Here is a 23,982-nt window from a genome sequence, read left to right as displayed (position 1 = left end):
AGTGCAGTGGCGAAATTTAATTTGGGAACGCTGAAGTCTGAAAGCAAGAATGATAAAACAGTGGTTATGCTCACAGGGGAGTTAGTGAAGGGATGTTACTTTATTTGTGAAAATTATGAACTCCAGCAATCAGCAGAGCACTATAAATGTATTTGGATTTTATCCAAATACTTTAATCTTTTAATGTCTATTACAATTATAAAGGAGCTCATTGAGTTAATGAAACATACTGTAATGAGCTTGTAATTGCATATTTTTACATCATTTTCTGCTACTGAATTGAATCTCAGCTATGCGCCATGGACTGTGCACAGGTGAAATAAATCTGTTTTTCAGGCTCAGAGTGTTTCCATGACAGTTTAAGACAAGCAGATTATTCCTGCTCTTCTCTTTGCCCCTACCCATTCTTTATTGTTGTCCTGATGATGCTCAGGTGGATGAGTGTTGGATGTGTCTTTGTTTTGCTGGGGTTAGTTTTTGAGCGCTTCATCGTTCTGAACCAGCCTGCTGGCCAGGTTGTGCCACAGGGGCAATGGAGATGTAAGAGCTGCTGGGGAACTGGGCCTCGAATGGCAGGAGCCTGAGGGTGTGGGAGTGAAAAGATTTCAGTTTAGCAGAAATCGTAAGGATGATGGCTCAGGATGATGCTATGTATTACAATATTTTTAACATAGAATGGTTGTGAGGATTCATTTTTTCTATCTAGTTAGAGGTATTCAGGTTATTATACAGCAAGGACATCACGTCCTCTTGGCTGTTGCTGCCAGGCTCTCCCTGTCCTGTAGCTGGCATTTGTAAGTTCTTAGCAGGTAAAATACTTGGTAATAGCTCTGGGGTGGAATTGAGAGTATTAAAATATTTGAGGCACTCAATTTGTTGTTAAGATAATACAGAACAGCATCACACAGCAAGTGGTGGTTCATTTTGAATGGATGTTTTGATAGAAGTCAATTGAGTTGCAGCAGCAATCAGTGACAACTGATGTTCTGGCTCCTGAGAAGGAAACTGCCACGAGTTATTTTGCAGAATAGTGTGGCTGGCACAGTTCAGTCCTCAGCATGCAGACAGTGCTGGTCATGTCATCTCTATGGGTGTATTGTGGGAAGGTTTAAGCACGCAGTTCGTAGATTAGACAATTTGGAAGCAGCAAGTGTTTTGCTCATTCTTGGCATAGCTGTGCATGTTCCCAGAGACGCTGGAGCAGGAGCTTCATCCAGAGCTTGGAGACAGAAACACAGCTGTGCCACCATCAGCTTTTGATGGTGAGCATTAGCCAAAGCCATTTGGGGAGTCTTAGAGAACCTTTGTAATTATAGTTACTTATGAGATAGAAGTCAGGTACCTAGCAAAGCAGATCATATATCCTACAAATGTGGCTTTTTAATTGATGATGGCTTCTTACCTGAGCAGTGAAGTAAATTGGCTAATATTTTTAATGAGTTATGTTCAAGATGGTGATTCTGACTGTAAAATTATTGCTGCTTTTTTTTCAGATAGTTACACAGAGGACTGATTAACAGCTGCCTTTGGTTTAAATTAACAGCTGCCTTTGGTTTCAGCAGTGGCTGAATTGGTGCCCTTTCCCCTACCCCTCCTTTTTTTTTTTTATCATAGGCTGGCATGTTAGCATAAATTAGATTCAGTGGGTTTTTAAATTCATATGTGGGTTTTAATCTGGGAGTGAACACATCACATGTTCTACTGTCCCCATGAGAAAGGAGAGACAGTAATCTTCTCAACTGGTGTCCACTGCTTAAATAGCTTGAATCGCTGGAGCTCACGACTGAAATCTCTCAATGGATGACGTTTGCATCATTCCATCCTCCTTCCCTGTGCATTGTGGGTTTTAACATGGAAAATAATGCACAATAAAACTAGGGGGTGACCGCAGACTATATTGAGTGCTTGAATGTGATGTATTGGACTATAACACAAAAGCAATTTACAGTAGTTTTCCTGTCAGAAATAGTTTCATCTTGATCTTTAAGATCTTAGTTCAAGTTATAGAAGACTGGGATTATTTGAATGAGTGCTCTTGAATTGCTGGCTGGTAAGAGTTAGAGAGATTGTTGTTCTGAAGTTAAAACTGACAGCCATTTTTATTATATTTAGAGAACATTGCTATCACATGGAAGGCAGCCTGCTAAAAGAGCTGCCCTTTTTGCTCATTGTACACACATCTGAGTGCAGAAAAGGCAAAACATTTGAACACAGATGGGCAGGCTACGACTTCGAGTGCTTGGGGTCATTACATCAATGTACGGAATAGAATCACAGAAAGGTTGAGGTTGGAAAGGGCTAGTGGAAGTCATCTTGGCCAACCATCCTGCTCAAGCAGGGTCACTGTTACTTGTGGTTTTGTAATGGACAGATGAGCAAGGGATAGTCTCCTGTTAAAACACTCAAATCTCCCATTACCAAATGTCATGCTTAAGGCAGTTCACCAAGATGCACACAGGGTTCATCACCTCTGGAAGTGTACTGGGTGAGCAGAGTGCTGGCACGGCTGTTACCTTGTCGTCACATTACTTCTGAATGGTCTCTAGCTTCCCGACAAATCACAATCTGCATTCTGCTTGGATGAACCCGGAGCTTGCCCTGTAGTTGTTTTGGGATGCGACTGTGTTGACATTTCCTTCCTTAGCATCTCTGTATTCCTGTTTCCAAAGTGGGCTTGCTAATGTCCATTAAAATGCCAGATTAGTCTCAACAACAAATATCTGTTGGAGATGGTCTCTCTAATGCACAATAGTTCAAGTTATTCCACAAGTTTTAGGAATAGACAAGGTCTCCAATATTAAGTATCTTTTTTTTTTCTTTTTTTTTTTTTTAATTTTTTCCCCTGGGTGGCCATAACTTTACTTTCCATGTGCAGTTTCATTGTTTTGCTCAACGTCCTTCGGAGTGCAGGCACTGGAAAGTCTGTAAGTGATGGGGCAAGTTGTTCTTTGCAAATATGTGTGTTAAGAGCAGAGAGCAAGGTGCCTTGCTAGACAGGGATAGAATTAGGAATTGTATGGTGGTCTTAAGTCAGGAACATATGGACTTTTTGTGTGTGTGTGTGTGTGTGTGTGTCTGACTGTTAGCTGTTTTGATGCATTTATTTCAGTAGTTATGAATGAAACAGCACTGGTAGGAATACCTGTGTAGACAGAACTGCTTTCTGCTGCAAGATTGACAAATGTGTTTTTTCTTTTGCTTTTTGTCATCTTTGAAGTGCAGTATCAATGCCCTAAGCAGAAGGCTGGATTCTTAAACTTGTTACCGTATCAGACTCATAATGATAAGTGATATTTTGCTTGCTGCTTCTCTTATTTCTTGTGAGCATGATGATAAGCATCTGGCTCAGTTGACTTACTGTGGAGTATCAGTGTGCATCTCTTTTCCAATCTACTTTTCTTTGCAGAATGATTTCTTCAGAAAATAATTGTTTGTTTCAGCCTTTGACATCCTGTCTGTGTACTGTCAGCTAACTTGGTTATTTCCTTTAGTATTCATGCATTTGTCCTCTCTTCCTCCATTTGACTGCTAACTTCCTGACTATACCAGTAGTTCTTCCATATGTCATAAGCATCAATAAGGTTTAAAAAAAGCACACGCAGTTTGTTATATGCTATTTCTTGATCTTGCTTCTAGCATGGTTTAGAACGTCTCCCAACCTTGAGCTTATCTTCTTGTATCTGCTGCTTTCTTTGGGATATAGCCAGTCATCGCTGCCTAGATTCAGTCTCTGCTGAAATGAAGCAATCAAGTGTCATCATCTTGACTGAAGATGCTCTTTTGTGTGCTCTTTCTAACCCTCTGATTTATCAAAATGCCAGGAAAATCCCAAGTACCATAGCCAGATCACGTTGGTGATAGAAAGGAAGACTGTGACCTTTTGTTCTTTCTTTACTCTTAGTTGAATCCAATTCAAAACTGATTTCCTGGGTCACAGAACTCTTGATGAACTTTCTCTCTTGAACCTCTTTGATGCATTTTCAGCCAACCTGTAATAAACTTATTCTATTTCCAATTACAACGAACTCCTTTGGAGTGTTCTTAGGTGAAACATTGCGAACTCCACAAGAAATTGTACCTGTTCTTTGGAGTCATTATATTTACTTTGCCTTATTTTAGTTAATTTCATGGTACCAACTCCCTTTTTTCTTTTTCTCCATAGCTTTCTTATTGCTGATTTTTTTCCTACCAGTAAGAGCAGCAGCACTGGGTGGAGTTGAGATTTAATCTTTTCCCCCATTGCTTTTATTTCTCAGGTTATGTGAGACTACATTGAGAGGTAGGAAAAGTAAATTTTATTCAGATGGAATTCTTGATTTTTTTTATTGTTGTTGTTGCTTGCTTCAGTTTACAAACATCTGGAGTTAGAACCCAATGACAAGAAACATCTCCAAATTAAGCAGCAAGCCCTGATAAACTGTGAGAAGTTTAGATTAATTCTAACACTTTGTGCAGGTTAGTATTTGGTTTTGTTTGCTTAATACCTGTTCTGATTTGATATGCTAGATAGGTTCTCAACACATTTGAAAAATCAAACTTATTGTGAAGCTAAATATAACTTCTTTGACTGTCATGTTGTAACTGTTTTTTCCCCTTGGAATAGCTTTTTGAATATTTGAGTGAGTGGTTTGGTACTTTCCTGATCTCTAGCTTGAAGAGTTTTGATATTAACATCTTTAGTAAACAGTATCTTTAGCTGACTGGATGGTATATGAGTGTTAATTAAACTGCTAGAATAGTTCATTTTCTTTGAATAATCACAACCAAGTTTTTAGTTCTTCTCAATTTCCTAAATTATAGGTGTGTAACTCAGATTTTCTTAGTAGAAGGAGCATGGTATTCCAAGAAGCAGGGGAGTTCAAATTAATTAAGTACCCACGTTTTTCTAGCATGTTTCAATATGGTCTCTAGAAGCAAAACCAGACAGCCTGCTTGCCTGTATTCCAAGTAGAATCACAGAACGGCTTGGGCTGGAAGGGACCATAAAGACCAGTCAGTTCCAGCTCCCCCAGCCATGGGCAGGGATGATGCCCACTAGACCAGGTTGCCCAAAGTCCAATCCAACCTGGCCTTGAACACCTCTAGGGATGGGTCATCCACAGCTTCTCTGGGCAACCTGTGCCAGTGCCTCACCACCCTTCAGAGTAAAGAATTTTGTCCTAATATGTAGTCTAAATTTACACTTGTTTACAACCATTCTCCCTTGTCCCATAACTACACTCCCTGATGAAAAGTCTCTCCCCATCTTTCCTGTTGGCCTCCTTTAAGTACTGGAAAGTTGCTGAAAGGTCTCCTTGGAGCTTTTTCTTCCCTAGGTAGAGCAACCCCAACTCCCTCAGCCTATCTTCATAGGAGAGGTACTGCAGCCCCTGATCATCTGTATGACCTGCCTCTGGCTGTGCTCTAGCATTCCTATGTCCTTACGCTGGGGGCCCCAGAGCTGAACCCAGTACAGCAGGTGGGGTCTCACAAAAGTGGAGCAGAAGGGGAGAATCACCTCCCTCGACTGCTGGCCACGCTTCTAATGCAGCCCAGGGTACGGTTGGCTTTCTGGGCTGAATATAGCTCATGGCTCCTGTAGACCTTTCTTTTCCATTTGTGGCACAGCATCTGGGGATTTTTTTTTTGATGTGGGTCTGCTGGGCCTTTGTGACTTCTGTCTAGTTTGAGGTGGATAACGCTGAGCCTGTAACAGACAAGAAGCCAGCATGAAAGCTTTTTTATGTATATGAAGTGTACATCCAGCCCCCTGGCTCCTGTGCCTTGTTTTCAGTCCTTGCAGAGATGGCAGAGCGTATTTAGTGCTCCTTAGGCTCGGCTGCTCAGTCATGCAGGCTAACTCCAAAAATAACTCTCTTGGGGGTATTAATCTAGTGCTGGATTACCTTTCTAAAATGGTTAATCAGACGTGATCCCCGGGGGACCTTTTGAAAGAGCTTGCCACTTGGTTCCTGTTGGCTGGGGCCGCCGGAGCGCAGCGGAGGAGGCTGACAAGGTCTGACAGGACACGGTTATGTAAGGGCCTGGGAGGAGCGCTAGTGCTGGGTTTGTGCAGTGGGTTCGGACACGGCCAGGCAGCATTCGGCCATCAGCCGCCTCCGTGGAGCTGCCTCACGGCACAGAGAGAGCAGTGTGGGGCAACCTGCCTGCCGGTGGGGAGGGCAGGCTTCAGGTCATCCCTCCAGACGCTGCCTTTTATCTGAGAGGTGAAACACATGCTTCGTTTTATTACATTCCCGAATGCATGTGGTGTTCCTCTAGTTGTTTTTAAATCATCTGCTTCCCTACTTCTGCTGTTCATCAAATGACCTGGCTCCGTGTTTGAATGTCGCATTTCTTCTTTTCTGTAAAAGAAGAAATGAGCTGTTGTAGGCTGCTATTTTCACACACAACTAAAACTTCTAGTCACGTAACTCCTCGTAGCCTTCATTTTTTCTCATGTCCATAGAGTAAGAATACAGTTTGTTTCTTTGGAGACGTACTCTGATAGCTGTAAGTATTAAAGCACTTGGATCCTTGTATGGGATGTGCCAGGGAAATGGCAAAGCAAGTTTAAGACAAAGCATGTTCTTCGGAGAAAGCTAATTTCATACTCGAATAAAATCCTGGTCTCCACATGCAAGGCATAGATAGACAGGAAAGGTAAATAAGGTAAAAGGTAAATAAGTTTTATTGACATGTGTAGTGAATTAATCCTTCAGACCCAGGTAGGTAAAGTGAGAGCTGGCATGTGCGTGCTGATGCATTTTTTGCATTAAATTTAACATGCCTTGATTTCCAACATGAGTGTTTATTACTTTGACTTAGTAAACAACTGGAAGCACTGCAGAATGTAGTTGAGATGCAGGAATATACTGTAGTTGGTAATAATAACTTGCAGAATTTGCACTTTAATGGACTAATCTGTCATAGTTCTGAAAAATATATTTGTGTAAGAAGGCATGCTAAAGCAGTAGGGATCTTTTGTTGTGGTGTTTTTGTTTGTTTGTTTGTTTGTTTGTTTGTTTTTTCTCCTCCTTGAAATTATAAAATAGTGTGCTGCTGAGTGTGGAAGTTGCTTAAATCTCTTCCAGGTTACAGCTGCATGCATGCACTGAGGCGAATGATATGTGCCCTCTTTTCCCTCAGACCTCTCCTCTACCTCATACAGTTGTATGCACACATGCATTGTATTGCCTTTAGGTTTTAACTTGAAGATGAATGTTGTAAAAATGAGCAATGCTTCTCAGATCCCACTAGGAGGGAGAAGGGAATTGTACTCGAGAAAAATATGTTACTAACCCTTCAGTGATGTCCTTGTCCTTCTGCTGTTTGACTGCTGCTGGCATAACAAAACGCAGTTGAACTTGGTTCTGGTTCTTCATTCATGTCATTTGAATTGATTCCAGTTTAGTAAAAAATTCTCACCAGGGACCGTGCCTTCATTTTGTATTGGGCAGTGCCTAACACAGTGTACCAGTGGAATAAGTAGTAGGTAATTCATAATTTTCTGCACTGTAGGTTGCAGAATTTTCTTTGCAATCATAATTTTGTGATGACAAATGAACATCTATTTTGACTTAAAATATATATATATACATGTATGTTTCTGGCATTGACACATAGGTAGAACAAAACCACATTACCTTTCAGATTCTATTACCTTTCAGATTCTGTGTGGAAATCATAAGACTAATAGCTAGGAAAAAAGTCTGAGCACATGTGACTAGGACGTCCACCAAGAAACAGAAAGGAAAGAAGTTTGTAGTGACAATTCTGTATATGCTTTTCAGCGTTCAGAGTACACAGATGCTTCTGAGGTGGCCTTCTCCTAGTGGGAGAAGTTGAATTACCTCCATTTGTATTGGTTAAAGATCTATCACTTTGCTTTGTCTTTTGTAACCGTATAAGCATGCATATATTAATTATAATTATGTAGGACATCTTTAGTGCTAGCCTGCATTAAAAACTAGACACACTGAAATTGCCTTCTGAACGTTGTGACAGAGTTCTCTAGCACCATGCCTTGGAATGCAAATGATCATTTTCCATTGCTGAATGTGATTAACTTACAATCTGCTTTTCTCGACTGTTGTTTCTTAAACCATTTGCCTCCTTTCTGTGGGACTTGTTAAGATGGACCACAACTCGCTAGAGGAAAATGAGGGCTAGTGTTCACATTTGCATGTGAGTGTGGAAGTTTTCTGCAAATTTATTACTGTGTGCTGTTGTTTTGCTTTCACAGTCATGGCTAGTAGTTGTGAATCAAAGCATTTCTTCCAGCATTCACAGCGAGCTTTATGTTAGCTAACCCCCTAGGGGGAATGTCCAGTGTCTTTCCTGCCAGAGAACCCCGTGTTTTCCAGGAAATGCAGGGAGAGGTCTCTCAGGTACCTTGGCAGCCAGCTTGGCTGAATCATTGCAGACAGTTTAACACCAAACCACCAGACTGAAACTACCGGGGACTTTTCTGCTGTGGAGGTGGGAAATGCCGTCATTGTAAGTGTGTCAGCAAAAAGGCGCGAAGGTCTCAGTTTCATTTTACTGTAGAGGTGGATTAACAGCTCACTGCTGCCAACAGGTCTTGCTTCTTCCCTGCCAAGTTGGGCCACCCCTGGGAAGCTGTTTGACTGGAAAACATGGCAAAAAGCAGGCAACCAAAATTATAATTATTATTATTTTGCTAGTTAGAATGAATTGAGTCAGCATGCTACACAGCCAGGGGAGCACTCACACAAGATGCAAACAGTGGGAGCAAGGGATGTTAGGGGAGAGGTGATGGGGGCTTTGTATTATTTGGGCTCTAATGGAGAAGCTGCAATCAGCAGTGAATATCTGACCATTCTTAATCACCAGCAAGCCAGTCAGTTGCTTTAATTGTGTTTAATCCTGGTCCCTTTAATATCTAGCAGGAGCTTCTGTGCATGTACCAATGCAGACACTGTCACTGCGTTTCTTGATAAGGTTGTTCTGCCTTTCAAGGCGTTTCCTGCAATACAGTCTTATTTAGAGACCATCCATTGTCTTATTTATTGCCTTGCACTTTGCTTTGTGATGATGTGTGATGTTGTCAGCATCAGAGCTGCCATTGTTGAAAATAAATTGCTGCAGCGTTGAAGTTCATAATTTTATATATATATATTTTTTTTGTATGTGTTGAGAGGTCCACATAGAATGTAGCAGGGCTGGAGGTTGAGGAGGGCTGGGCCTTTGCAGACTAGACCAGAAGACACATGTTGGGGGTTAGATAGAGCCATATGCATGAAGGCAGGGCCAGCTTGTAAGCAGTGGAAGATGGAGGTACAAAATTTCTAGATGAAAGCATGGTTTCATGGTTTTGCTCAGGCTGCTCCAAGTTTATGTTTCTGCTGTAGTTGGAGAAGAGTTCATGGTTAGTCTGGGTTAAGATGAAGCAGCAGTGGAAGGTGGTTAGAGACTTTTTTTATTTCATTTCCTGTACTTGTTTGTGGCTTTTGGATGTCTTGTCTGGTATGTTCTGTCAGCTTATCCCTTGCCTTAGCTCTTCTAAAGGGTGTATGTATGAGAACGTGTCCATGCTTTCACCACTTCCTTTTCTTTTCTTCTAAGAAGAAGGGGGCTGCACCTCTGGGGATTTCTGCCGTTTCTTTCATTTTGCCCAATGTGGTAGTGCTCAGTTAGGTCTCAAGAGAAGGTGTGGGAAATGCCACAGTCTAAATGGAGGGCTCGGCAAAGCAAGTGAGCATGTTGCTGTCTGCACAAGGTGCTGTGCCTGACAATTGCAGAGCTTTGCTAATTCAGTGGCGATCCTGCTGCTGAGCTGGGAGAGGGGTAAGGAAGGTTTGCTTGCAAGCTCAGAGATGCACTGCTCCTCTCTGCAAAATACATATTGTTGTTGCAAGGTTACAAACTTCAGTGAGCCAAAAAGAGACAGAACTTAAATTCTGCAAAGCCTGAGGATTTGCCTGTTCCGCTTTCCTATTCTTCTCCAAAATTCACAGGCTGTCCTATTTGACATACGATCGTATTGACATTCATGTTCTTGCAGAACTGTGAATGTTTTATGTAGCTGTCTGGTATCATTGTTGATGTATACTGTATCCTTGTGTATTCTTGTCTGAGATTTACCATAAAGAGGTATTTATATTACGGTATCTTTGACTTACTTAGGTGAGGTTGTGTGTGTATATGTATATGTGGAAACTGCTGTGTTCTGCCTTCTTCCTGACATCCTGGTTGCTATAGTGCAGTGATCTATTTGTGAACACTCAGAAGATCACTGCTATAGTTAAAAGAAACAGTGTTTCCTGGCCATAACTTCCTGGGCAATCTCTTCTTCTGGAGCGCGAGCTGTAACCGATGCGATCACGTTCCCTGGGACTCAAGGAGTGACACCGTAATAGAAGCTTCCTCTAGTTTGTCGCTTTACCCCAATAGCATATTTAATAATATTTAAAAATAGTTTGTCTATTTAAATCTAATGCATGCCTATTATTCACTGTACATTTCAGTGTTTCAGCCATCTTTTGAACAGGCTGTCTGGCTGTGCAGTGTGTCGTGGCATTGTGTCCTCTGTTTGCTTTTGTAACATGTGTGATTCTTGTGCTCTTGCACATCCATATACATAGATGTTTTCATGCACCTGCCCAGCCAGGCAAAATGTAGGAAATGAAGCAGCAGTGGTAGAGTTCTGTCTGAGCTGCTGTGTCTTTTTTTTTTTTTTTTTTAATTCCCTTTTCCCTGCAGGTGTGAATGAGAGAGGCTCTCTGCAGTATTTAGTGTCCAGTTGTACTGGCTCCGAAGAACAGCAGCGTCGCAATGCCCCCTCCTGCTGATATAGTGAAGGTGGCGATTGAATGGCCAGGTGCCTTCCCCAAGTTGATGGAAATTGATCAAGTAAGTGCCTGTGCATGTGTGCTCCTATGTACATCTATAGGGAGAGACGGGACATGTACATATGTATGTGTGTATATGTATATTATGTTTGTTTATATGTGCATGTTTCTGTGAGTACATATGCAGTATAAGGTGTTTTTATAAGGGGTGTAACCCTTTTCCTGTGTTACTGCTTATAATTTTTGATGTGTTCTGCCACGTTTTTGGATTTGCTTTTTCTTTTTAAACAGGTTCTTAAATGATACGTTCACTGCTTGTGTGACCCACTTAACACTTTTGTGCCTTAGTTTGTTCAGCTGTAAAATTGTGGTAATGTTGTTATCTATTGGCAGAAAGTCTTCTCAAATTTTTACAGTCAGTGCTATGTATTTGTAGTATGATCATGCTGAATGGCTGCAGCAAGTGCAGATTTTGGAACTTGAGCAGTAGCATGTTCTGAGCAGGGGAGTCTTTGCTGTTCCTTGTGGGCTCCTCATGGGTTGTCCTGTTTCCCCGGTCATTTCTAGTGCAGTGGCCACAAGGATGAGAATGATTTGAGGCAGTGTACAGAAATTAATAAAATAAAATTTATGAATTAAACTTTCATGTAGGTAATTTGGAGGGGGGCACAGGAGGAAGAGCTCAAGTTATACAAGTGCTGCATTTTATGTTCTGGACTTCCCTGAGATTGTTTTTTGTGGCACATGCATTAATATTAAAAAGCAACCTCTTTAAAATTTAACTACGTACCCATAATGTACTGAAATCTTACAGAATGCTACCTGTTTAGAATAATTATTTCTGTAAATAGTATTCAGAGTGAAGGAAAGCTTGCAAGTATTTAATAGTGTGTTTAGACCCTAATGTATCCAGGGACCAAGAACATTATGAAGCTCTATTGAAGAGGAGAAAATCTGAATTCATGCTGAAAATGTTTTACTGAAATAGGATCCTACTTTCTTTGTGCAGTGCAGTTTCACTTCTAGTTAACCCCACTGTGGTGGGTGCCCAGTATTTAGTACTTTGTGGCTTGTTTTCCAGAGCCACTGTGCTTTTCCATTTTCATTTGCTAAAATTTTTTAGTAAGCATATTTGTGCAGATACAAATCTCTTGCCTTCTGGAGTGAAGAATGTTTTACTTTTTTTCCCTCTTATATAACAAATGAGAGACACTGTGCACACTGTGTTCAGAGAAAGATGCATGTTAGTCATGGTGAACAACAGCTCATTGCTACCAAGTACGGTGGGGATGAAGAGGATCTAATAGTTTTCAGTCTCCTTTCAAGCAGCAGCAAAATAATAACAAAATGATTGTTTTTAATTTACAAAAGGCCTTAAAGTGACTCTCCAGCCGAAACTCATGCCTTATCTAAAATGCAAGCTTATTGTCCTGGAACCTTCGTTTTTACCTTTGTTATATAAGATTTATAGAGGACAAGGAAAAGGAGTGCTGATTTGTGTGGGGTGCCCCTCTTCTTAGCCAGCCTGTGAGGGCCAGCCAGGCTGTTGGCCAGTTTCCTCATGCCACTTTGTGGGAAGAGAGAAGAGGGAAATTGAGGCTGAAGGGGAGAAGGCTAACAGCAACTTAACTCCTCATTTGGGGGGAAAAGGAGGAATGAGAGTTAAGGAGCTCACCCCTTGCCTTTCTGACGTGGCAAATGTGGATATGATGACAAGAGATGAAGATGGGAGAGACGCATCCTTTCTTCATACGCATACACACAAATCTGCATGTTTGCTGTTGTTGGGAATGGGACAAATGTGGGCATGAGCCTTAAAAACCTGTGGGGTACTGCATACTTGTAAACACACAGCTCTGCTTTTGGTTAACTTGATGCTAACTTTTTCCCAATCTGTTTCTCTTAAAACATATATTTAATTGAAGAGTTCTAGTGGGGAAGATGATGTGTACCTCAGATGGCTTGCTCCCTGAGATGATAAAGGGCAGCAAGGAAAAGGAAGGCAGAAAAATGAATTGCCCATTGGCCAAGGCACTGCAGCCAAAGAGTACAGTGCTTGCCTCCTAGGTGGGATCTGCCCATTCAAGCACCCTATGATACACATTCTGAAACCACCAAACACTTGATCTGCTCTACCATTTTCCTCCCTTTCTTATCTCTTACCAGCAAGAAAATCAGTGTTTAAAAAGGAGTGTATTATTAAAGACAAAATACAAAAACAAAACAAAGCAAAAAAATCACCTCACTCTAGCATAATGCAAGCTCTTTGTCTTTCAGTGTACTGAAACTATTCCAAATATCGAAAAAAACACCGTGGAAAACACTACAAAAAATATGTACCTTAAGGTTGCTTTTTGTATATGCATGGAAGCATTTATTTATACTCAGTTGCACAGTATTCCCAGTTCACCTTCTGCTTTTATGCATATTTTGCTTAGCAATGAAGAGAGTAAGATAGTTTCAAAATAGTTATTGTGAAGCCACAGTAATTGACATCGGTGTATTGGAAGGTGTTAGGCCTGAGAAGAGCTCATGAGTACTTCTTTTCCCAGCAAATGTTAGTGAACTTTGTTGAATATCTCTCCTTCAGGTGCATGACTTCTGACAACCTGAACGCTGATGTACAGACCTTTTCTAGTTGATGCTTTGTACTATGTTTCTGTGTAATTGTTGACTTGGGCTCATCAATGATGGTTTTAATGGTAAGCAGACAAAATTTGTCTCACTAAGTTAGGGAGGCTCTTTGCCTGCACTAACAATATATAATAAAGCGCTTTGCTGAGCCAGCCTAAGTGCCTAACCTTTCTTTTCATTCATCCAGGAGAGGCACAAGATGGATATTTGGGGATGATAACTATTTTAGCCTACCCATTCAAATCCATTTGTGTTTTGTATAATAATGTTTTGTACTAAAACCAGGGTTTCTTTAAACTCTGGGATGAACTTCCTGACCATTGGAGGTAAACACTGGTGCTACACAAAGGAGCAGTTTATAATTAAACTTGGCCGTGCAGTCTCTTCCTCCAGATTTAATTTTAGCAGATGTGAATCTTTACTTTTGCTCTACGAAAGAAAGCAAACCAACCCCAAACAGTTGTACAATGCTGTTCAAAGTATAATCTGGTCTAGTGGGCAATATTTACAGGAGCAATGTCAAATTAAAATTTCTTGTTAAAACAGTGCAGAGCATCATGTGGTGGGGGGAAGCAGGGGCTGCTTTACATTAACGCTTTCTCTACGGTTTAGACTTAGTCAGCAAGTTTCTTTTACGAGTGTGTTTCAAGTTATTGTTGTCTCTTTTCTTCTGCCAGTGTATGTTATAAATGCCATTTTAATTGTTTCTTTTCTTCAGAGAAGTCATTGCACTTCACTGCATATTAAGAGGAAACCAAAGAGATTTTTTAAAGGGACTTTTCAAGTTGTTTGGAGTTTCAGACCTTAAATCTGGACCCTTAGGGAGTGTTAATTGATTTAGTTCAGTGTTTCTCAAACTGCAGGGAGAGATGCAGTTCAAAAGGGGTTGTGAAATGCTTAATTAGAGAAGAGAAAGTGGCACATCGTTTCTACAATGTGTGTTGACTAAGAACAGCTGTAGTTCCTGCAAGTGCTGTCACTAGTAATAGCAGTATACCAATATGATCCTAGCAGCATGAATCTAAATGTATGCAGTATTAGTGAGCACCAAAATTGTTCAGGTACTGAAGAAGGAAGAGACGTTGACTTCTGCTTATACAAGAGGCTGTGCCGTGAAGTGTAACTCCCAATCCTTAGTGCTGGCCGCAGACTTCAACTCTTAAAATCAAGCGGTTAGTGCCAAGGGCATGAAGGAAGAGAGGGGTACTTACCTCCTTCCCATAGACCTGTAAAACGATATGAAATCTTACTCCAAAATTGGGAAATTGATCCAAAAGTGGATGAGCCAAAAGGTGGCTGATGTTTCAAAAACACCCACTTGTCTAACTTAAGTCAGTTAGCTAATGCTAGGGCCTATTTAAAACCAGCTTCCAGGTTTTAAACAAAGACAAACAATCATTTAATGCGTTATATTACTGTCAGTATTTCAGCTTCACAAAACAGTAGATGAAACTGATTATAAAGCAGATAGTAACCAGCATATAATCATAGTGAAAGTGTTTAACATTTTTTATTATCCTTTTAGTTTTATTATCATCAGGGATTATTAATAGAACTGGTAAAGGAAATCATATCCGCTAACTTAATGTACCATTTTCTTTGTTGGAATAACGAAAGGTCTCAATTTTATTTATATTTCTGGATTAAAAAAAATTCTTCAGCAACAAGAATAATATTAGAAGGAATAATGCAGATTTTTTAATACATTGATTATAATTCAGTGCACTAAGACATATATACAGAAACAGTACTTTGTTAACATAATGAATCAATCATTGTTAATTGCAATGGATGGTGAAAAATACGGTTTCTTTTTGTACAGAGCTATAGGGTTGGAGCATTTGTCATCAGAGCTTCAGCTCTCTGCTGTGGTGGCAGACAGCCATCCTGGATAAAGATGTTATAGTTGCATGTTATGTTTTATTAATCTGGCCATGGGCTTGTCCAAAGCCACATTCCTACTGGCAGGTTAGTCTGTTAAGGCTGCAAACTGACATCCTATGCTGTGTGGCTGGGACCTCATGACTGAAAAATATATCTTAAAAAACAACCAACCAACCAATCAACCAACAACAACAACAACAAAAAACACACAAAAAACCCAGCTGTTGTATACTGTTGAATACAGAGACAGCAAGAAAGCTTAACAGACTGAAGAGGCAATAGCTGTAGGGAAGGGTTAGAAAATGTGAAAGAAATGGGGAAAAATGAAATGGAAATGTTGAGTTAGTCTAATAAATGCTATTTATTTTCTACTTGTTGCTGTCTTATATGTTAGGAAACAGTTAAGTTATAGAAGCAAAAATAGATCCTGAAGGCACTTGAAATAGTGTCCCTCCTTAAGGTCTTGGAGAAATAGTGTCCCAGTGTTCCTGACCCATGGCACAGACAGTGCTAAGGAAGAGCACCTTTTGAAACAAGATGAGAATTAATGGTGTTCTACCTATTTTACTCTGAGTCTGATTTTATTAGCACCATATTACTAGCCAGAACCTCATGGTGGGAGCCTGAATTTTGGTACCCTCAGCTGATGGCCTTCTTAAGGTGAAGGCTGAACATAACTGTAAGGTTATTGCATCTGCACAGAAGCACATGCATTGAGACACAGGGATGCTTGTAGCAACTTTTAAAATTATTATTATTATTTTTGTTAAGAAACAGCAGTTGTCTCTTCTCTTAAAATTTAATTCTGCTGTATTTAAAGGAAACAGTATGTATAATCATGAAATTCCTGGAGTTACACACCACTTGAATTAATTACAAGATAACCTCATTCACATTCTGGCTAACTGGAGTATCCAGGAACACTTCATAATTCAGTTTCATAATTCTCCTTCCAGGACTCCAAGATTGTACTACAAAAGAGACCACTATTAAAACAAACAAACAAACAAACAAACAAACAAAAACCACACACAAAAAAAAACAAAACACTACAGTATAAATTTTAGTTTCTTCATGTGGAGACCCTTCTATGCTGGTAGGTCAGCAATGTGTCAGTCATGAGCTGTGGGTTTGGGGGGAATTTAAAATTGGTTTTCAAAGGGATCCAGGCCTAATGAAGTGGTTACATGAAAAGCCACATCTTAAAGTCCTGCTTTGTAACTCTTCAAGTCTTCTGAATTGTATTTTAAATATGTGGTGCAAGTATGTTGTAAATCTCCTGTAATCCACTGAACTGTGGGGCCTTAGGTGTTTTATTACCTTTTAGTACTCTTTTGACTGAGATTTTTGGTGTCCCTATTTGCAAACTACTTAAGGAAGCAAGGGATACTACAGATCATTAGGATGACAGGTTGTGGAGTAAGAATTTGTAAAATTCTGTTTTGCTTGTTTTAGTAATGTGTTTCACACCAGAGCACTGCTTCTTGTTTTACAGATGGTTTATCTTAAATATACGATCTGCAGGGCAATGCTTAGATCTAGTGAAATACAGATTTAAGTGTTAAGATGTCCTTGGGGGAGGGAAGGGAGAAACAGAGGAAACTGCAGCTGAGGGTGAAGAGGAAGAAGAAACCAATGCCTGCTTTTCTCCAGTCTCGTGTGTTCTTCAGAACCTCTACTGCTATATTTATACCAGTTTTTCTCCTGGCACATTAAAATGGCCACCTTAAGGGGCTGTACGCTAAGCCAGTAAAAGCTCTCCCATCAGCAAGCAGAACTCACTGTGGGTTTTGCGTTTCCCCTCTGGGATGTGAATGTTTCCTGCCTTGGGTTGTGCTGCTGCTCTGACAAAACCTTGTAGTGCTAACCTGGTCTTGGTTGGCTTCTATGGTCTTGGCTGCTGCAGTGCCCCCATGCTTCAAGTGTCCACTCCCTCAGTGCTCCCCCAAGTGATGGAAATCCTATTTTCCATCCTGTACAGCTGCCCAGTGCCTAACAAACAAGTCAAGTCTCACTGATGGTTCACTGTAGCCAATGGAGAGTTGATTCCAAAAGTGGTTCACAGCAGGGAAGGCAGGCTGGGATGGCTGAAGTCCAAAGCTGTCCAGGATCTTCCCCTTGAAGGGAAAGACCTTGTATCTTGCACAGTGAGAAGTCAGCAGTGAAACTGAGTCAAGGAGACAGGCTTCCTGGTGTTTGGTGTGCTGGCCACTGGACAGTCCTGCTGCTGTTTCTGTAGTCCCTGCCATATGATAGTTAACAGGTGAAGCCTCTAGTGATCATGAGAAGAGGTGGTTTTCTGTTTTGTAATAGCCATAAAAATGACTTTTGCACTAAAAGATTTGTTAGCAGAATGGTAGCATTAATAACAGACAGAATGGTACATTTACTGGCTTGAGATTCTGCTTTTTGACAGATGTACAGATCAGCAACAGAACTTTGTTTCACACTGGGTGTTTTCTGCTAACAGATGTGCTGCATCTGCTGTTTTTCTGTGATCGGCTTAACAACAGCAAGGGTTAAGGTTTTTCTCTTTACTTCTCTAATTAAGAGGTTTCAGGCAAGGAAAGTGATATCCTGATCGTTATCCAAAACAAAGCTATGAATCTGCTGGCTACTTGAAAAGGAAATGTATTCAGCCTTGGTCTAAAGGAAACTAATATCTACAATTCCCCAATATAGCATCATCAGAGCATATCTGAACTGCACATACAACACAGGATTCCACCCAGATTTAAGCTTCTGTGCTCATTACGGTTCACACATGTAAATACTTTGTGTGATTTAGAAGTGCTTTAAGCCCAGGTCAGCGTACTGCTGATTGAAATGGACCTAGGGCGTGGGCAGCGCTGAGTGGTCTGAGCATTTATTTTTATTTTTTTGCTTGTTCCACAGTTTCCCTAAATCAAAGCAACGGTCTGGGTTCATCCAACATGCTCATGCTTAGTGCTACCTGTTGAGTGGTTGCCTCTATGGGAAACCCAAGGCATAGGCATGAAAGGATGAAGCTGATGGGGAAATAGCGGGAAATCTCAGTTTGTGCTCTCCAAGTTGCCTTAGAAGAGGTACAAAATACTGTACAGGCAGCAGCATCCTGCACAGTGCAGGGGTGGTACCAAAGTAGACCAAGCTGGGGATTGTGTTCTCCTTAGTGTAGCCTGTAGAGGTGTTCTGAGGAATACGCAGGTGGCGCAGACATGGTGACTAGGTAGTGCTGCATGGTAGATGTCATTAGGACAAGACTTGGCCAGCATCTCAGACACTTGTACTAACCAGACAACGCAGGTAAAGCTTTACCGGGTGTGCAGATTTGTCAATTCTAACACTGCCTATGCTTAGTGTTCTCCATGTGTACACTGATCAACAGGTCATGAGGCCGTAATTCCTCGTTATTGTTTCCCACTGGATTTCAGCTATCAATTTAATACCTACACTAGGAAAATACTTTTATACTAACTGATGTGTTCAGTGCAGATGTTTGTGATATGTTAGATAAAAGGGGGGTTATCTCCTATAGCGAGCATAAGATTTACTTTGATCTGTGTTATTTCATGCATTAAAGCTACAGCTTGATCTTCTTAAAGCTTTAAGAAGATCAGGTGATCTTCTGAAAGCTTTAAGAAGATCACCTCAGCATGTGTAAAAGCACACTTCAATTTTCCTGGTGTAGGAGAGGATATAGAGGCAAAAAACATCCAAAACAATTACAAGACACTAGTACAAAATAATTGTTTTGATGAAGAGAATACTTTGAGATTGTCTTGGATTATCTGATGGTAGGAAATTCTTTGAAGCATATTAAGGTGAGTTTCTTTTTACAAGTAAATGCTGCAAAAATATGATGTATATTTCCATAAAAATAGTTGTGTGAAGATTGAAATAATCAAAACAATATTCTTTCTCCTTGACATCAGGCAAATATTTACATCTGGGCCAAAAAACCCACAAACATATCTTTCAGCGGCCTGCAGAGTAGATTTACTTTGCAGAAAGCAAAGGTAAATGTTTACCTCATCTTTCGTGTTTCAAAAAAACATATCTATAAAATTGACCTGTAATGAGGAGCCCATCACTCACCCTTCTGCCCCTTGCAGAGCAAATAAGGTTGTTGGTGTGGAGGCCCCAGGGCAGATGTGCAGAGTCTCTCTGGGAGGCTGTGGCAGCCCTTGCCTGCTTTCAGCAGTGCCCTGCTCACAGCTGGGAGTTCCTGTGCTGATGGCAATTTGTCTGCTTTGCGGGAAGGGGTGAAGTTTTGTCTGGAGAGTTATTTGCAGGGGGAGCAGAGCCCAAAGGATTATGAGGAGCAGGAGGTTATTAGGATTGCAAATGTAAATTAATTTACATTTGTTAATTTGTAAAGCTCACTCTAGTGCTATTGAATTACTGATTGCAAACTTTGTGTCCCAGAAGACTTCCACTTTTTCATCATCCTGTTGCTGTTAACTGACTTGTGCTTAGTCACTTCAGTACTGTGGCAAGAGTGACACGTGGTGGTTTTACCAGCTGGGCAGCCGAGCTCCACCACAGCCCCTCTCTTACTCCCTCTCCTCAAAGGGGAAGGGGGACAAAATATCATGAAAAGGGCTCAAGGGTTGAGATAAGGATAGGGAGATAACAATTATCGTGTTGGGTGAAACAGACTCAGAGTAAGGAGACCGGAGAAATTTACTACCTATTACTAACAAGCTAGAGAAGTGAGAAACAGAGAAAACAAACTGAAAACATCTTCCCCCCATCCACCCTCTTCCACTTCCGCCCCCCCCAAGCGGCACAGGGGAACGAGGACTGGGGGCTGTGGTCAGTCTATAGCATTTCGTCCCCACCGCTCCCTCATGGTCCCTCCCTGACAATGGGGTCCCTCCCACGGGATGCCGTCCTTCCCGACCCGAGCCTGCGGGGACTGCCCACAGCAGCAGCTCTTCAAGCACTGCTCCCACACGGCTCCGTCCCACGGGGTCCATCCATCCATCCCCCAGGAGCAAACTGCTCCAGCACGGGTCCCCCACGGGTGGGCGGCAGCTCCCCCCAGACCCCCTGCTCCTGTGTGGGCTCCTCTCCACGGGCTGCAGCTCTGGCCCGGGGCAAAATCTCCTCTCACAGGGGTGCAAACAACATCCCTCACTGGCTCGGCTCTGGGCAGCACCGGGTCCCTTTAGAGCCAGCTGAAACTGGCCCTTATCTAATATGGGGCAGCTGATGGGCTTTTCTCACAGAAGACAGCCCTGCAGCTCCCCCACTACCAAAACCTTGCTATGTAAACCCAACATAGCACAGGAAGACAAAGCAGTACCCTGAAAGGCTGCCTGTGTTAATAATTTTTATTATTTAGGATCCTTGCTTTCATTTTTGAACTGTCCCTTACAGGTTCTTGTTGATTTGTTTGAAATGAAATACTTAGAAAAGTGAACAAAAAACAATGTCAAATAATAATACAAAGGTGGCATAGTATTGGAAAAGGGGGAGGGAAATGGGTGGCATTGAGAAAGGATGTGGAAGCTGATGGGGTAGAGGATTTAGAAGTACTGATATCCTGATTTTAACAGTAATTGTATTCAACCTATGTATCATTGCAGGTCTAGGTTGCTACAGTTCCTTTTCATCCTGGTTTCCTGTAGTAGGTGGGGAGGAGAGGCAATTATTCTTGTCCTCTGTTGTTTTAAATCTGTTAGCTGATACCAATTTACTTTGTGAAGGGAATGAATACCCCAGGTACAAATTCAGTTGAGATAAGCCAATATGTCAGAGGGGTACATGTGAGCATCCTGTGGAGCGAAGGGGAGGCAGCAAGCAGATCTGCACACTCCATTTGGGGTAGCTCACCTGCAAGCCGGCACGTGCCCATTGGACACCAACTGGGCCTTATCCAGAGCTGGACAGCCCAGTGCTCCTCCATCAGTGGGATTTTTTTCCTTTTTCTCTTCTCTTTGTAAGTTGTGGGGAGGAAAACCTTCTTTTGTGTGATCTGCCTCATCTGGTCCCAGCTGCAGACACAAAGGCGAGAAGATGCTATGGAGAAGGTGCATGCTGGCTGCTGCAGAGGAGAACAGTTTTGTGCTTCTTGCCTTTTCTCTTGTGTACTGGCATTTGCTTTTCATTTAGGCACATAGCAAGTCAGATGAGGATATAGATCCAGATGAAAGTTTCTTTTCCTTTGCTTTTTCCTATGTCGCTTTTTAGTTTGATCAGGTTCCCTTGTGTGACTCATCTGCGTGGTCACATGAAAACAGCAATGGCAGTGAAAGAGGAAGGGTGGAAAGCAAGGACCCAGAAGGTATGGCAAGAGGGGACGGGATTCTTTCAGCAGTTGCTTTCATTTATCTTCCATTAAAATGCTCATTTTACATTTTAACCTGTATATAAAAAGATTTAGTTGACAGTAGACTCTTGAAATAACACATCCTTCCCTGAATCTGGTGTGAGCAGGGATTTTTCATCCCTTGTTTTCTGTCTGTGCTGTTTAGAAAACAAATCCAAAAGGAAAAATAATTCTCCCTCCCCATAGTACACCCTGCTACTGAGCTGACTTTTAGCTTTATCAATTTTCCATAAACACTAAAGGGAGTCTGCTGCTTTTGGTAACAGTGTTGGCTTCTGGGTTGTTTATAGGTTGCTGTGCGGTTTTCTTTTTTTAAGAATTCAATGAACTGTTGAACTGTGATTGTTGAAAGTAAAGAGGAGGCTCCGTGGGTCATTTGGGGAGTTCTCACAAAGCAACAGATGTATGCGATAGATTGTGTGGTCACCCAGTCTTGGAGGAAAAAGACCCTGTAGTCATCCAAAAGTGAAATTTTTCTGTTTCTTTTTTATTTTATTTTTTTTCCCATTTAACTTCATTTATACTTTAGGTTAAAAACATGCATTTTTCTTTCACCCAGAAATTTCCTAAAAGCACTTGTGTGTGCACCCTATGTTTAGAGCAACATTCAGAGTATTGCACCATCACCAGACTAGACTGCTCCTTCTTCTTTGGGACCCAAAGCAGCAGGGCTGTTTTCAGTCAGTCCAAATGCTTGTGCCTGCAGATGCAGAAAATAAAGCAGAACTGATACATCTGGGATTGTAACACCTTCCAGTTTGTTTTATCAGAGGGGAGCCTGTATATGCATACTTAGAGAGGGTTACTGTCATCACATGTATGGTATCTGAAAAGGCCAAAAAAAAAAAAAAAAAAGGTTTAAAAGGTTTAAAAATATTGAATGTCATCTTGCTTCAGTTGTCATTGCTGGAAAATGTTTTTGTTGATATCTGAATTTTCTGTTTCTGCTGCAGTGAGATGCAGTACACACAAAAGACCCTTTGATTTCTTAGTGGAGAAGCTGAGTTGATGCCATATAGGTTAACGATGACATAAAGGACTGATAATATCATGGAGAATATGTATAGAATAGCTGTCTTTTTAGATTATCAGCCCAAAACACCAGAAAACTTTTGGGTCCTTCCAAGCTTAATATTGAAAAGAAAAATAAATGCTACTAATTTGTTTTCTTATTCGGAATCTGTAGTTTTGGAATTATTTTCAGACCTCAGGCCTTTCTAATTCAGTGATTTTTATTTTTTTCTTCTCTCCTTAACCAGAAAAAACCACTGTCCTCAATAATAAAAGAAGTCTGCGATGGGTAAGTTCTGCCATACACGACATACTAGATACTATACTTTTTTGATTTAAGCCAACCAGGAGGTTATGAGTATTCTGAAGAAAGTTTAGATATCCTTTATGACAAGTCATTAGACTTTTCAACCTTGCAGTTGTTTTATCTTTAGATTTTTGGATTTGCAATGTATCACAGATCAACAGAGGACCACAGTTAAGGAAGTACTGCATTGGTTGTGGCTTGGATTTATAAACAGTACCTACTGGATGCTGTAGGCTGGTCTAGTTGACATGAATGCTCACGTGAAACTAAAATGTGGCAACCAAGTCCTGCAGCATGAATTAATAACTGGCTAAGGGAAATGTCTTGCTTTAGATTTGGTATGCAAATATTTGAAAAAATGCTGTTTCCAGCAAGCGCTACCATAGAGAAAAAGCTAGTTTACATTCATCAAATTGATGCTGAATTAGAGAGACAATATTTTGAGTAATGTAATATATCAATTTAGTACTATATGCATTGGGTATTGTATAAGATAGCATAAAATCCTGGTACTGTAAATGTTTTTAGTAATATAGTGATCTTGCTAACTGCAAGCGAAGAATTATACTTCCTATTTTTTTAACAGATCTGGAATGAATTATCAGATCATTATCAATTTATTTTTGGAGCACTGAAGTGTCAGTGCAGTGACAATGTAGAGCTTTGTTTCGCTTATGAAAAGGGAAAATATCTAACTTAAGGGATATATTTGTACTGAGGTTTTCCCCATGTAAGCGTGCTTTCTTTTTTTTTAGCACATAATTGAAGACTGAGTAAGTATGAGAAATACATGGGACATACAGGCACTTGTTTCATCATGGTAAAGTTGTGTAAATGTTTTTTATTTTAAGGTTTCATTTTGTGATTTAACTTGTTTTCATCTTTCTAAGGTGGTCTCTTGCAAATCATGATCAATTTGCACTGCAACATGCTGACAGTTCTAACTTCTACATCACAGAGAAGGTAGGTAAATCATTCAACACACCTCTTGCACAGACTATCAAAACAACTGCCACATTTTTTTTTTAATACTAATT

At 40.8% G+C, this 23,982-nt stretch overlaps 1 protein-coding gene across 3 annotated transcripts in view; it reads left to right on the top strand.

Annotated features, from left to right (window-relative positions):
* The window catches only part of ELMO1 (engulfment and cell motility 1), a 313,771-nt gene that overhangs the window by 35,970 nt on the left and 253,819 nt on the right, over positions 1-23,982 (top strand). For all 3 annotated transcript variants that reach the window (XM_032181430.1, XM_032181431.1, XM_032181432.1), the window contains 3 exons: positions 10,705-10,854; positions 22,887-22,927; positions 23,836-23,908. In XM_032181430.1, coding sequence (XP_032037321.1) covers positions 10,777-10,854; positions 22,887-22,927; positions 23,836-23,908 — 192 coding nt within the window. In that variant the 5' untranslated portion in view covers positions 10,705-10,776. The remainder of the gene's footprint in view (positions 1-10,704; positions 10,855-22,886; positions 22,928-23,835; positions 23,909-23,982) is intronic.

Source organism: Aythya fuligula, chromosome 2, assembly GCF_009819795.1.
Source record: "Aythya fuligula isolate bAytFul2 chromosome 2, bAytFul2.pri, whole genome shotgun sequence".
Classification (NCBI taxonomy): Eukaryota; Metazoa; Chordata; class Aves; order Anseriformes; family Anatidae; genus Aythya; species Aythya fuligula.
This window is presented reverse-complemented; position numbering and strand designations above follow the sequence as displayed.